General features: G+C 41.4%; 1 protein-coding gene across 2 annotated transcripts in view; it reads right to left on the reverse strand.

The window, feature by feature from the left end:
• Nucleotides 1–15,322, reverse strand: part of LOC120927460 (steryl-sulfatase-like) — a 298,126-nt gene that overhangs the window by 82,023 nt on the left and 200,781 nt on the right. For both annotated transcript variants that reach the window (XM_040338156.1, XM_040338155.1), the window contains 2 exons: nucleotides 11,907–12,044; nucleotides 3,534–3,693 (listed from right to left, as the gene is read on the reverse strand). In XM_040338156.1, coding sequence (XP_040194090.1) covers nucleotides 3,534–3,693; nucleotides 11,907–12,044 — 298 coding nt within the window. The remainder of the gene's footprint in view (nucleotides 1–3,533; nucleotides 3,694–11,906; nucleotides 12,045–15,322) is intronic.

Here is a 15,322-nt window from a genome sequence, read left to right on the forward strand (position 1 = left end):
GGCGTGTGACATCACTGATCGTCGTTCCCTGTGACAGGGAACAGACGGTTAGTGACAGGCTCACTATGAAGCATGGGGAGAGGTTTACACTTACCTCTCCCAGTTCTTCAGCTCTGTAACCCGATCTCAGGACACCAGAGGCGATCGGGTCCGCGGTCACGGTGCTCAGGACCGGGTGCGCTGCTGGCCGCACACGCGACCCACTGGTTGGGCTCTTAATGGGCAACGTACATATACGTGATTGTGCCCAGCCGTGCCTTTCTGCCGACATATATCGGCGTGATGCGGTCCTTAAGGGGTTAAGTAATAAGTCTGGCCACACATCATACAATTTTCTTATTCAATTTCCTTAAGATTTACTATCAACTCTGTAGTGCAATGACCTGCCTGATTGCATACACATTTAAAGTGTTCAGATTTGACCTCATATTATATGGTTTTGGTAAATCTAAAGGAAAATTGTACAAGCAAATTGTAAAATGTTTGGCCAGCCTAAGTCTATCTGTGACTTAAAGCTCCCCTTTCTAGGTCAGCAACTGACCATTACAAAAAGTACAACAAGACTACTCACTATTAAACCTACCCCATCAACAAACTGCTAGCATTAATACCAAGTACTCAACTGCAATGGATTCAGTTTAGGTAAGTCTGTAGTTCACAGTAAAATTCAGAACATTTTAATTCCAAATACAAATAATTTAATACTATGTACGTTTTGTCCTGGCACTAGTTCTTGATTAATTTACATCTACAAAATTGACTGCAGATATTCTGTAATTGCTGTGGACTATGTTTGGTTGCAATGTAGTATGACCGAAAGGCACACTTTAGCTTTTGACTCAATATCAAATCTTATGCATGGTGATGAATTTTATATTTTAAACAGAGTCACATAAAGTAGCATGAATTAAATTTATCTGCATAATGTCTAAAGGTATTTGAAAAAAAAAAATGAAAAAAGAACCTGAATAATGTGCTTGCTTTTCCTTTATGTTACGTTTTCTAAAAGCATTCAATAAATCATAAGCTTTAGAGTGCCTCTTCAATGCACTTGGGCAAAAGTAACAGTCTGTCAGATGGTGCTCCAATGCTCCAGTACAAAATTAAAAGTGACCCTGCTGTTGATAGCAACTTAACATTTAGAATGCTAAGAAAATGCTCTAATGCACTTTGATGAACTAATTCAACTACAAATTAACTTAACTTTAAAACGGGAGGGTAAAGCAGGTCATGTTTTAAAGTACTCGGCTTTCTTTTACCACTTGGCTGAGAGGAAGAGATAGATTACAAAGTTACAAAAGTTGCTCTCAGATTTAAACAACTTTTAAATAACTAATTGATTTATACCTTTGTTGGAAATGCTCTGCAATTTAAATGAAGCTTGACTGCTGAATGTATCGTACTATTGAGCTATACTTTCTTGTAATTCATTGAAGTAGAGATCTCAGCTGTTAAAGAGCCATCGTTAGATGTAATGGTTAGGTAATGACTGCAAATTTGTTCTCAGGTTCATTTTTGGTAAAATGAAAGTGCTTGTGCCAAATCTTTGTAATCAAATTTCCTGTTTCACCAAACATTTTCCCTGTTGTGGTGATTTATTCCTCCATCAAAATTTCAAAATTGTTGTGTAGAGTAATACAAGGAACAGTAGTATACCTGAGGGGGGCAGTCCACACTGCGTACCACCACTGCCGATGACACACAGAATACCAGCAACGTGCCAGGTGCTGGAACCCAGCATTAAAATACATCAGGATGATCTCTGCCTGACAGTTTCTGATAGTATAGTCCCAGCCATTTGGTTCAGACAGCAGCTTGTTATCAAGTAAGCTAATCACTGAACACCAATGCCGGGGGGGTCCTTTTCATAGTCCAAGCAATTAAAAGAGAATCCTGCCACTGATCACCGGTGATAGAGCAGGCTCTTATTACTCCCTAAACCTACCACTGACCACCCATGCTGGAGAAGTTTTTTTTTATTACAACTTAAGCCTGCCACTCACCAATGTTGGGGTGGAGGGGTCCCCATTACTGCCCAAGCCTGTTACTGACCAGGCAATGCTTGGGGGCTACTATTACAGCCTAAACAATTCGATCACCACCAATGCTGGGGTTCCTATTACAATCTAAGCCAGGCACTAAACACCAGTGTTAGGGGGTTCCTATTACAATCTAAGCCAGGCACTAAACACCAATGTTAGGGAGTTCCTATTACAATCTAAGCCAGACACTAAACACCAGTGTTAGGGGGTTCCTTTTACAATCTAAGCCAGGCACTAAACACCAGTGTTAGGGGGTTTCAATTACTATCTAAGCCAGGCACTAAACACCAATGTTAGGGGGTTCCTATTACAATCTAAGCCAGACACTAAACACCAGTGTTAGGGGGTTCCTTTTACAATCTAAGCCAGGCACTAAACACCAGTGTTAGGGGGTTTCAATTACTATCTAAGCCAGGCACTAAACACCAGTGTTAGGGGGTTTCAATTACAATCTAAGCCAGGCACTAAACACCAGTGTTAGGGGGTTTCAATTACAATCTAAGCCAGGCACTAAACACCAGTGTTAGGAGGTTCCTATTACAGCCTGGACTGCCCACCAATATTGGGGGTATAAGACTACTAACACACTACACCAAAGCATTGGGATAATATTGTGGCCACTCTCATCATTGCTGGGGGTGACCATTATTGCCACTGACACCAACTTCCATACTACAAGCCATACAAGCCAAAGCAAAACCCGGTTTATTGACCCTGTTTCCTGGTGTTCAGCTGTCAATACAATACATGTACATTCTATTTCAAGGCCTCTTTCCTAACTATTTTCTCATGCTCGCAGCTATGCAGGAGATAGCACTCCTGCATGTCAGGTGGCAGAGAAATTCATTATGTAGAAAAGTCGAGTAACCTTAGCAAGCAATCATATATCCCCTTATTACCTTGAATAAAAATATAAATTCCGATTGCTTAAGCCCTGTACACGCGATCGGTTTGTCCGATGAAAACAGACTGATTGACTGCTTTCATCGGACAAACTGATCGTGTGTAGGCCCCATCGGTCTGTTTTCCATCAGTGAAAAAAAAATAGAACATGTTTTAAATTTTTCCTATGGATTAAAAAAACAATAGAAAAAAACGATCGTCTGTGTAGAAGTCCATCGGTTAAAAATCCATGCATGCTTAGAATCAAGTCGACGCATGCTCGGAAGCATTGAACTTCATTCTTCTCAGCACGTCGTAGTGTTTTACATCACCGCATTTTGGCACGATTGGATTTTTGACTGATGGTGTGTAGGCAAGACTGATAAAAGTCAGCTTCATCAGATATCCGATCGTGTGTACAGGGCTTAAGGGTTACTTCACATTGTTTTTTTTTCTTTATTACATAAGTCTGTTCCTTTTGGGAGATCACTTTAAAAAATACACTTCCATCCAATTTCTTTTGTTGTTTTGGACCAAAACAGACAGTTCAAAGAAAAAGAATATTATTGATATCTAGGGAAGTCAGCACATAAATTATAAAAACATTACCTGTCATGAGGAACAATTGATCCAGAAAGTTTAACAATTGTAGGGAAAATATCCATGTTGCTTGTTAGTTCATCAATAACAGTTCCAGCTTTTATAACTCCGGGCCATTGAATAAGTCCAGGGACACGTATTCCACCTTCCCAGCAAGTAGCTTTCCCTCCTTGAACATATTTATAAATTGTATTACATTACACGTGAATTAGATCTAAAGCCAATGAATATATCCTATATAAGCTTGAAAAAAAGCTTGAAAAAATGTTATTGTTTTTTAAAAAGCTGTTTTCAATCATTTTAAATGTGCAACTTTCATTAGTTCAGAATGGTTTTGTTTCTGTTACGGTATGACAACTGTCTTTCAGTTGTGCACCAGAGCTGTCACCCTGAAGCTCACACATCTGGAAGTGACTTCAAAAACAGTCATGCCAATAGACATTGATTTACTAAAACTGTACAGTGCAACATCTGGTGCAGCTGTCCATGGTAGCCAATCAGATTCTGACTTCAGCTTGTTCAATTAAAGGAGTTGTAAATAAAAAAACATTTTTGCGCTAAAATAGCTGTCTGCAAGGTATAGAGACAGAATAGTTTAACGATTTCTTTTTAAAACAATTAAAAAGCGATTAAATTCATTAATATATTGTACCTGTTGGTTTTTAGTTTTGTTTCTGCTGTTCACTTCCTGTCTCTCGGCGCTCGTTCATGTGAGCAACGTCGCCGTAGTGCTTAGAACTACATTTCCCAGTATCCTTTGTGCATTGCGCATGCGCAGTTTAAAAAAACGGGCACGAGAGCTCTCTCAGGCCCCGTACACACGGCCGAGGAACTCGACGTGCCAAACACATCGAGTTCCCCGGCCAGTTCAGCCCTGAAGCCGCCGAGGAGCTCGGCGGGCCGAGAGCTCCCATAGAACAACGAGGAAATAGAGAACATGTTCTCTATTTCCTCGTCGAGCTCCTCGTCGGCTTCCTCGGTGAAATTGTACACACGGCCGGGTTTCTCGGCAGAATTCAGCCAGAAACTCGGTCGGAAGCTGAATTCTGCCGAGGAAACTGGTCGTGTGTACGGGGGTTCACAGTTTTTGCATAAACCGCCCACTATACTGCCCAATGATTAATATTCAAGCCTTGTAAACCCATCCACACAGCCATACACAAAACTGATCCAAAGGGGGAGGTGCTGTGGGGTTTTAGACACAAAGTGTAATCACACCTCCTTGAAGTCTTTATGCTGTACAGAGCGAGCATGACGCACAAATGTAGTCCAGAGGACAGGGGCGAGCATGTTACTGACCACAGCTAGAAACCTCCCGTCACTGTGGTTATCTCGAAACAGACAACCAGGAAGTGTCCAGAAAAGAGAAGAAATACAGCAACATCAGAGCAAAAATGAACAAGGAGGACATGAAAACAGCACTGCAGTAAGGTAAAGGAAGCTATTTAGATAAAACAAAAAATCCTTTACAACCCCTTTTAAGCTTTGGCAAAAAAAAAAATGAAAGCTGATTGGTTTCTTGGCAGAGCTGAACCAGATTTTTCACTCTCCAGTTTTAATAAATCAACCCCATTTTTCAGGCAGGATCCACAGTTGTCACTATCAGAAAGCTAATCCAGAGCAATGATGTGCAACTTGAACTAGAGCCAGTGCATGTAGACAGGAAGCGGAGACAACGAATCTGAAGGAGATCAGAAGAACTGGGATGTAAAAAAAAAAAAAAAGATGGAATAAAAAAGAAAAAAAAAAAAAACACATATGTAATTTCAGCTGAGCACACTTTACTTAAATGGGTTGTAAAGGTTCATTTTTTATTTTCTAAATAGGTTCCTTAAAGCTAGTGCATTGTTGGTTTACTTACCTTTTCCTTCAAATTCCCTTCTAAATGTTTTTTTTCTTTGTCTGAATTTCTCACTTCCCTTTTCTCCTCAGTAATCTTACCCCCATTATACGAGCCGTTCTGGCTGGCAGTTAGTCAGCCAGCTTACTGAGGAGGCTCAGGAAAATTCAGACAAAGGAAAAAAAAACATTTAGAAGGGAAATCGAAGGAAAAGGTAAGTGAACCAACAATGCACTAGCTTAGAGGAACCTATTTAGAAAATAAAAATAAACCTTTACAACCCCTTTAAACTGTTACTACAACCAAGTAATATGAAAATAGTTCATCCTCACACAGTGCCCACAGCTTATAAATCTTCTTTTTACATTACAATACTGCCACTATACACCTTTTTGGATGATCTGTATACCACGGTTACATGATAAACTGCACAGTTTCTCCAGTGCTGAGAGTTCAGGAAGGAGGACATTTTCTCTACAGCCAGTATACATGCCCACATGTGTGATGTCAATATCATGTGACCTGGCTATCTCTGAGAACAAGAAAATGTTCTTTCTAGCATAAAAGACACAACTAAGCATGTGCAGGTAGGCTACTTTGCCTGTGTTAGCTGGCCTTCCCCAGATAGACAATGCAGGAGGGAAGCATCTGTCCATAAAGGATAAAACAGCCTTTTTACACAATGTAGAGAGTTAGCCCCTTAAATTCCGCAGTGAGTATAACAAGCATGCTATGCTGCATATACAGACAGATTTTACTGTTGTGGGTTTAGTAACACTTTAACCACTTGCCGACTGCCTAACGTAGATATACGTCAGCAGAATGGCTAGGGCAGGCAAAGCAATGTACAGGCATGTTGCTTTAAATCTGCCGCCTATTGGGTGCGCGCCTGCAGCAAACTCCAAGACTGTGCCCACGGGACCTGCAGACTCGATGTCCGCCGGTGTCCTGAGATCGTGTCACGAAACGGCAGAATGGGGGGATTCCATTGTAAACAAAGCATCTCCCTGTTCTGCCTAGTGACAGGACACTGATCATCTGCTCCCTGTTATCGGAAGCAGCAATCAGTGTTGTGTCACTGGTAGCCCAGCCCCCACACAGTTAGAATCACTCCCTAGGACACACTTAACCCCTTCCTCGCCCCTTAGTGGCTAACCCCTTCCCTGCCAGTATCATTTACACAGTACCAGTGCATTTTTATAGCTCTGATCACTGTATAACTGACAATGGTCGCAAAATAGCGTCAAAAGTGTCCGATGTGTCCGCTGCAATACAATATCGCAGTCACAATAAAAATCTCAGATCGCCGCCATTACTAGTAAAAAAAATTATAAGAAAAATGCCATAAAACATCCCCTTTTTTGTAGATGCTATAACTTTTGCGCAAACCAATCAATATACGCTTATTGCAATGTTTTTACCAAAAATATGTAGAAGAATACATATCGGCCTAAACTGAGAACAAAAAATTATTTTTTATATATTTTTGGGGATATTTATTATAGCAAAAAGTAAAAAATATAGCCTTTTTTTTTCAAAATTGTCATTTTGTTTATAGCGCAAAAAATAAAAACCGCACAGGTGATCAAATACCACCAAACAAAAGCTCTATTTGTTTGGGAGCCACGTCGCACGACCGCACAATTGTCGGTTAAAGAGACGCAGTGCCGAATTGCAAAACGTGGCCTGGTCATTTAGTAGCCAAATCCTCCGGGGCTGAAGTGGTTAAAGTTCAGAAAAAAATAAATGGTCTTGTTCTTATTATGTGAAACAGTCTAAACAGTAATAATAGTGGAAAAGGTAAAGTAACCATAGCAACTAATCAAATTATAGTTTACTATAGTCAAAAGTGCAAGTGACTTTTTATTGGTTGCCATGGATAACTACATTTGCAACGTCATCATTGCAACGTCATTATGCCCAGAGGTCATAATCACTCAAGCAGAATAAATGTAAACAAATCTGTCTGTGCATACTGTACTTCTCAATTTCCAATTATTTACTATAAAACTAATGTAAAGAGCAAATACTAATGCAGTGACATTTTGTGTGTGTGTAATCCCCATGGATGTAATCATTAAGTACATGTGTAACAATAAAACATTAGACCTATGAATAACCTTCCCTCCTCTTCAGCTTGTAATAGCTGCAGAGGTTTGCACAGGAAAAAAAAAAGTTGTGCAGTCAATTAACGACTTAATCACTTAACCCCCGGACCATATTGATGCCCAAAGACCAGAGCACTTTTTGCGATTCGGGACTGCGCCGCTTTAACTGACAATTGCGCGGTCGTGCGACGTGGCTCCCAAACAAAATTGGCGTCCTTTTTTCCCCACAAATAGAGCTTTCTTTTGGTGGTATTTGATCACCTCTGCGTTTTTTATTTTTTGCGCTATAAACAAAAATAGAGCGACAATTTTGAAAGAAAATGCAATATTTTTTACTTTTTGCTATAATAAATATCCCCAAAAATATATATAAAAAAAAAAAAAAATTTCCCCTCAGTTTAGGCCGATAGGTATTCTTCTACATATTTTTGGTAAAAAAAAAATCGCAATAAGCGTTTATCGATTGGTTTGCGCAAAATGTATAGCGTTTACAAAATAGGGGATAGTTTTATTGCATTTTTATTAATATATATTTTTTTACCACTAATGGCAGCGATCATCGATTTTTTTCATGACTGCGACATTATGGTGGACACATCGGACAATTTTGACACATTTTTGGGACCATTGTCATTTTCACAGCAAAAAGTGCTATAAAAATGCATGTTTACTGTGAAAATGGCAATTGCAGTTTAGGAGTTAACCACTAGGGGGCACTGTAGGGGTTAAGTGTGACCTCATATGTGTTTCTAACTGTAGGGGGGCGGGGCTGGACGTGTGACATCGTTGATCGTCTTTCCCTATATAAGGGAACTGACGATCAATGACACTGCCACAGTGAAGAACAGGGAAGGTGTGTTTACACACACCTCTCCCCGTTCTTCAGCTCCGGTGACCGATCTCGGGACACCGATGGCGATCAGGTCCGCGGGTCCCGCGGGCGCGGTCATGGAGCTTAGGACCTGGCCGGCGGCGCTCGCGACCTGGGCTTAAAGAGTCACGTACAGGTACGAGATTGTGCCCAGCCATGCCATTCTGCCGACGTATATCGGCGTGAAGGGGTCCTTAAGTGGTTAGCACAACATAGTGAAGCAGTGGGAAGTTACATATTTCAGGCTTTCTGGGGGAAAAAAACAATGTCTGAAAAAAGTTAAATGTAAATGCCAGGCAGCTATATAAATATTTCAATTATGCGGTTATGAATAAAACATGTTAAATGTATGTACATCTTGAATAAGTACGTAAATCTTTTTTGATATCAGTATCTGTCATCGCTTGTATAACAGCACTCAGACTGCTGTGTGCACATGGCTCATATGAAATTTGCTAATAGGAACAGAAAACAGAAGAATTAGTTCATCAGTCTGCTACTGCTCCATCACTTTCCACTCACAGTCAGGGGCAGGGAAGTGACCTACCATATTTACTGGTGTATAAGGCGACTGGGCGTATAAGACGACCCCCTAGTTTTACATTTTTTTTAAGATTTTTTTGCCTGTACTCATGTATAGGACGGCCCCCTTTCCGAGGCTTCCGACACTTCATATTTCTTCCTTCTGGAGCCATATTCTTCTTCCTTCTTTCTGGAGCTGGAGCCAATCACAGCGAGCAATGTATTCTATTAATGAATACAAAGCCTGCTTGGATTGGCAGAGGCTGTAACATCAGCCCATGCCTCTCTGACTCTCAAAGCCAATCCGAGCAGGCTACTCTATGTAGCCTGCTTGGATTGACAGAGGTTGTTACTCCAATCCGAGCAGGATCTGTATTCATTTGAATACATCGCTCACCGGGATTGGCTAAGCGGTATATACTATATGTAGCCAAAGCTACATACAGTATTACCACACATCCAGCAGGCATCCGAGCAGCTGACCCGGCGTATAAGACGACCCCTGCTTTTTGGCCAGATTTTTTAAGTGTAAAAGGTAGTCTTATACGCCAGCAAATACAGTAGAAAAGTCAGGTCACCCTCGTAGATTTTCTCTGTGAGGTTTTTGCTAATCATAAAGCTCATCTGGCCACCTTTAGTGCCATCAGGATTATACATAGTGCATTCTATCATGACTTTATTAACAATGATTTCTCAAGCCCTGAAGAAGGGGGAGCCTTTTTATTCCTCAAGCATGTTGGCTGCATTTGATGCTTCTAAAACACCAACTTAAGGCAAAACTTTTTTTATGTTTTGTATAGAGTGGAGAGGGATTAATACCCCTGTCAGGTTTTTATTTCTGCCTGTGAACCTCCTCTCCATTTGTCCTTTTGTCCTATTTATCATTGAACGTGAAAGTAAATGAAAATCACAAATTGTGAGTTGCCCTCAGAAAAGTAATAGAGGAATAACCTACCAATGGGTTTGCTAGTTCTGGTTACTTGGGGGTCCCCATGAAATTCCCTTAAAGTGCATGTAAACCCTCTCCTATACCCAGTGAAGCAAACAGCCTCAGATGATACACAGCGATGAAACAAACCTCCTTACATACGTTTTACATGTATATCTACTGTCTTTAGCTTTATATATTCTTTAGAAAGTGCACATTGTGGATTCTTGGCATACAGAAAAGACAGTTGATTGTTGGAAAGGCCCCCCCCCCCCCCCCACATAGACAGATAATCGCAGAGCTGTGCTGTGACAAGTCAAGATCTCTGCTAATCAGGCTGGTTTTATCTTGGTTGATGGAGAACTTGTCAGAAGTTATCATGCTGATAACAGAGCAACGAAACAGAAGAAACACACAGGACTTAGGGCTTTGGAGAGAGATAAGTAAACTCTACAGATATATGTGCCTAAGTCAAATTTCATGAATCAGGTTTACATCCACTTTAATTTGCATTGATTTTCTCTCATTTTCTTGTCTAGCTGTGGAACAGGAAGTGAAGGGAATACTCCGCAATGGGACACAGATGGCGAAAAAAAAAAACTGACAGGGAATATAGCCTTCCCTTGCTCTATTCAAAATGAGAAAAAAAAGTTTTGCCCATAGTTCTACTTTAACCATTAAATGCTTCAAGTGAGATAAACGTTTGCACTGTGTGCCTCTTAGTAGTACACAAGAATGTACCATCTACGAAGTAGGGATGAGCCCGATGTTCGAGTTTAATGCAAGTTCGACTTGAACATCGAGTGTTCGCCTGTTTGCCGAATATCGAACAATTTGAGGTGTTCGTGACAAATTCGAAAGCCGCGGAACACCCTTTACACAAGAATGTACCATCTACAAAGTAGGGATTAGCCCGATGTTCGAGTTTAATGCAAGTTCGACTTGAACATCGAGTGTTCGCCTGTTTGCCGAATATCGAACAATTTGAGGTGTTCGCGACAAATTCGAAAGCCGCGGAACACCCTTTAATGGGGGAAATCAAAAGTGATAATTTTAAAGGTTAATATGCAAGTTATTGTCATAAAAAGTGTTTTGGGACCTGGGTCCTGCCAGGACATGTATCAATGCAAAAAAAAACTTTTAAAAACTAAAATTTTTTGGGAGCAGTGATTTTAATAATGCTTAAAGTGAAACAATACAAGTGAAATATTACTTTACATTTCGTACCTGGGGAGTGTCTATAGTATGCCTGTAAAGTGGCGCAAAAAAGTAATTTAAAACTACTCGCGGCTATATTGAATTGTCAGGTCCCGGCAAGACATTGAAAAAAACCGGCATGGGTTCCCCCCAGTCCATTACCAGGCCCTTTTGGTCTGGTATGAATTTTTAGGGGAACCCTAAACCAAAATGTATAGAAAAATTGCATAGGGGTCCCCCTCAAAATCCATACCAGACCCTTCAGGTCTGGTATGGATTTTAAGGGGAACCCTGCACCAAAATAAAAAAAAAATGACATGGGGTTCCCCCCAAAAATTTGTATCAGACCCTTATCCAAGCACCCAACCTGGCAGGCTGCAGGAAAAAAGAGGGGACGAGAGAGCACCCCCCCTCCTGAACAGTACAAGGCCACATGCCCTCAACACATTCGTGTCTCATAGACTTTAATGTGTTCAAACACATTTTTTTGCCTGTTCACGTGTTCTGCTGTGAATCGAAATGGGGGGGTGTTCGGCTCATCCCTACTAGGGAGCACTTCCTCAGCTACTATCAGAGAGGTAGCAACCTAGGACCAGAACAGGGTCCACCAATACTATATTCAACCATAAATCTGCTTCTTTGAAGGAAAAATTACATTATCGTAGATCCATCTGAACCAAACTTCACTTTTATCAGTCCAACGGTATCACACACACACATGAGGGGTGGCTGGATGGACACAAAAAAAAACTTTGGCAGATAAAAAAGCTCTGGTATTTAAGCTGGGCGATTACTTCAGCTACTTAATATCCTGTTTTTCCATTAGAGTTCTTCTTTTATATAGGACTGTTAAAGACAAATGTGTTGAATTCATTTGGGATTATTGAACAATTTACATATTTATAAAAAGCATTACCCTTGTAGATTCCATTCCATCCTCCATGAACTTCGCCAGTAGAGGAAATCTCCTCTACATGTCCTCCATTATCAGATGTAAAATATACAAATGTATTCTCCTCAAGTCGGTTTCTTTTCAGTTCTTCAATAATCTTGCCTGTCAAATAAATTAAATAATCATTAGATTAGGAATTGTTTGATTATTCTCAACAAACCTTGACTATGTAGTGCTCTCACACTTGGGCACATTTAATTACAAACTGCAATTAATATGCGCAAGCTGCAGTTAACCATGTCAAGCAAACTTCAACTTACTATTCAAAATTTACTCAAATGACAGAAAAGATTAAATCTGATTGGTTGCTAAGGCTTATAACATTTATACACAGCCTACATATGGTATGGTTTCTTCTAGCTTAGTGCAAACCAAACAGTGCTTTAAATTCATCCATTTATTGTCTGTGTATTAAAGTGTGTTTACATTTGTGTTACAGTTACTTTTAATTATCATAGGGAATGCCTAATTAAATTTTGATTTGCATATGTATAAATTATGATATTTGTTGCTGTCAGTATATACTGTAAAATTATAACATACTAGTACTGAGTCTCAGTACTTCAAAAGTCACAATTAAAAATGATTGAAATAAACCACTTAAAAGGCTGATTAGAGTAGTAGTTAGAGAATGAAGAAAGTAAACCATTTGAAGTGATTCGGGGTGAGGTTGGATACAGCATTTGTAGACATAAAACATGTTTCATGATCTAATCATTTACTTCCAATGAAGCAAAGACTAGAGAGTGGGGTTGATTTACTAAAACCGGAGAGTGAAAAACCTGGTGCAGCTATGTATGGTAGTCAATCCGCTTCTAAATATTAAACATTCTATGCATGAAGGTAAAAAAACATTCAGTGTGCAGTAGTCCTCCCAGCCCCCACTAAGAGCCCATTCACACCGAGCCGCCCCGAGCATCGGCGGTGAAAGGCTGCTATTTTTAGCGGCACTTTACCGTCAGATCGTGGCACTTTTCGGCCACTAGCGGGGCGGTTTTACCCCCGCTTGCGGCCAATAAAGGGTTAAAAATGCCAGAGAAGTGCCGCTACAGGTACGGTGGCGCTGCCCATTGATTTCAATGGGCAGGAGCACATTAGGAGCGGTGAGTTCACCGCTCCTAATATGTTTTTAAAGAAGCTGCTGGCAGGACTTTTTCTGACACCCTGCCAGTGCACTGCTCCAGTGTGAAAGCCCTCTGGCTTTCACACTGGAGTGAATGGAGCAGCAGTATTAGGGTACTTTGCAGATGCTATTTTTAACGCTATAGCGCCTGCAGTGTGAAAGGGGTCTAATACTTATATGTGCTCCCTCTCAATCCAGCAATGTGCATAAGGGCATTGGCACTCCGGGGACTCTCCCTCCTGGCTCCCGCTGCTGTCCTTCACAGCCAGACAGCCAAAGAGGAGAAAGGGGGCAGGGAAGAGCCATGGCTCCGTGTCTTACTGGATACACAGAGCAGTGGCTTAGGAGTGTGCCTGCTTGAGTTCCCCCCATTGCAAGCTGCTTGCTCCTAGGGAACTTCACAGGATAGAGGGGCCAGGAGCTCTGGCAGGGGATCCAAGAAGAGGAGGATTGGGGCTGCTCTGTGAAAAAAAATTATACAGAGCAGGTAAGTATAACATGTTTTTTTTTTTTTTTTTACTTTGCCATCAATATCACTTTAAGCTTTGACAAAAAAAATAATAATCTAGAAGCGGATTGGTTTCTGTGCAGAGCTGAAAGAGATTTTTCACTCTCCTGTTTTAGAAAATCAACCCCGGTATTCCCTAGAGTAGAGAATATGTGCATTTCCGGTGGTCATGACTATGCCATCTAAGCTCTTTGGCTTGAATTGTATTGGCTTAAAGTGTTGTAACATCACTTGCCTTGTCAAAGAAATGAGGTAGGGGTATCTGGAACACAATGATCCCTATGTAGCACCTGGGTACTTTATGGTACCAGTGCTAGTTAAATTTAGAGGGAGATCAGAGTGTAGTTAAACTCTGATCCAAATTGTTATGTGCAAAACAGGGTCTCTGTCTCAGCTTGGCTGTGCTGTGGGCTCATTCTGTTGCACTGGGGTGTTCTTCCAACCCCGGTGCTGCAGGTGGCAGCAGTGGAGTCAAGGTTTGGGTGCTCTTTCCCAGCAGCCAATCAGGAGGGTTTGGCCTCGCTGTGCGTGCTGGGGAGGGGTATTTATGGGGCAGACGCCATTGGTTCTGGGTTCTCCTTCATTCAGTGCGGCACCCACCTTTAGGGTGACCACATAACGGTGCCCCAGCGTTATGGCCTACCTGGCTGGGGCGTGCATGCCACGCAGTGTTCCTGGTTCCGGGACCATGTTGGCCCAGAGGATCTGAACAGCGATGGGAACCCAGTGATCGACTGGGTTCCCACCTTTGAGGATCCCAAGCTGTATTGTTGTTCAGTGGGGAGTTCATCTGAGGAGCGCCATTGATAGGCTGGCGATCCAAAAGGGCCTCGACAAACCACCGGGGATCAAGGTAGCCAGACACTGAAGGATTGATCACCTGTCAGTCGGTACCTGGGCGAAAAGTTGAAGGAGATCCAGGTGTAATTCATCTAAGGAGGATTATCTCTGTAACTACAAATCAGAGAGGGCCTGTGGCAGAGGCGTCTCCCTGAAGTTCACCAAGGAGGGTCTGTGGCAGAGACTTTTTCCTCAAGTTCAAGTTCACCAAGGAGGGTCTGTGGCAGAGACTTTATCCTACAAATGCTCGAGTTATACTCCAGCTGCCAGGTCAGTGAGAGAGGCCTGTCCGGGTACGCTAAGCCCACTCAAGCAGGAGTGGTGCAGAAAAGTGTTACGCCTGGGAGCAGGACTATAATCACGCCTGAATCTGCTGTTTTCCTTTTCTTCTTCAACTTTACTTTCCTCACCACAAGTTTATTGTTTTTACCCGGCTGGGTAATAAAGAGCACAGCAAAGAGCACCTGTTGCAGACATTCATTTACTTCTACCAAATGCAATACGTATCATTCACCCCTAGTAATTTTGGGGAGCCATGAGGTTAATGTGCCACCCGAAACAACCAGCAGTTCCTCCGGGGATAAAGCTACACCTATATAATGTATTAATGCAAAGCAAGATGAAATTGCAATCTGAAGACAATGCAGGTTTTCAGATCAGACATTCTTTATCCTCTCAGCTCTAAATTCTTTCACCATCCAAAACCTGCTCCAAGTTTTATTAGTCCTAAATTGACCAGTACAAACATCTTTTTCAATATTTCAATGACTTTAATCACTCCAGAACTAACTCAACTCTTTAGCCCCGGTTCACACTGGTCTGCATCTGCGGCACTGCATTGATTTCGAAAAGTCGTTTCTGCGATTTACGATTAATACATTAATATCTGTGCAGAAACCTGCACAGATG

Source organism: Rana temporaria, chromosome 2 (genome assembly GCF_905171775.1).
Source record: "Rana temporaria chromosome 2, aRanTem1.1, whole genome shotgun sequence".
NCBI classification, from domain to species: domain Eukaryota; kingdom Metazoa; phylum Chordata; class Amphibia; order Anura; family Ranidae; genus Rana; species Rana temporaria.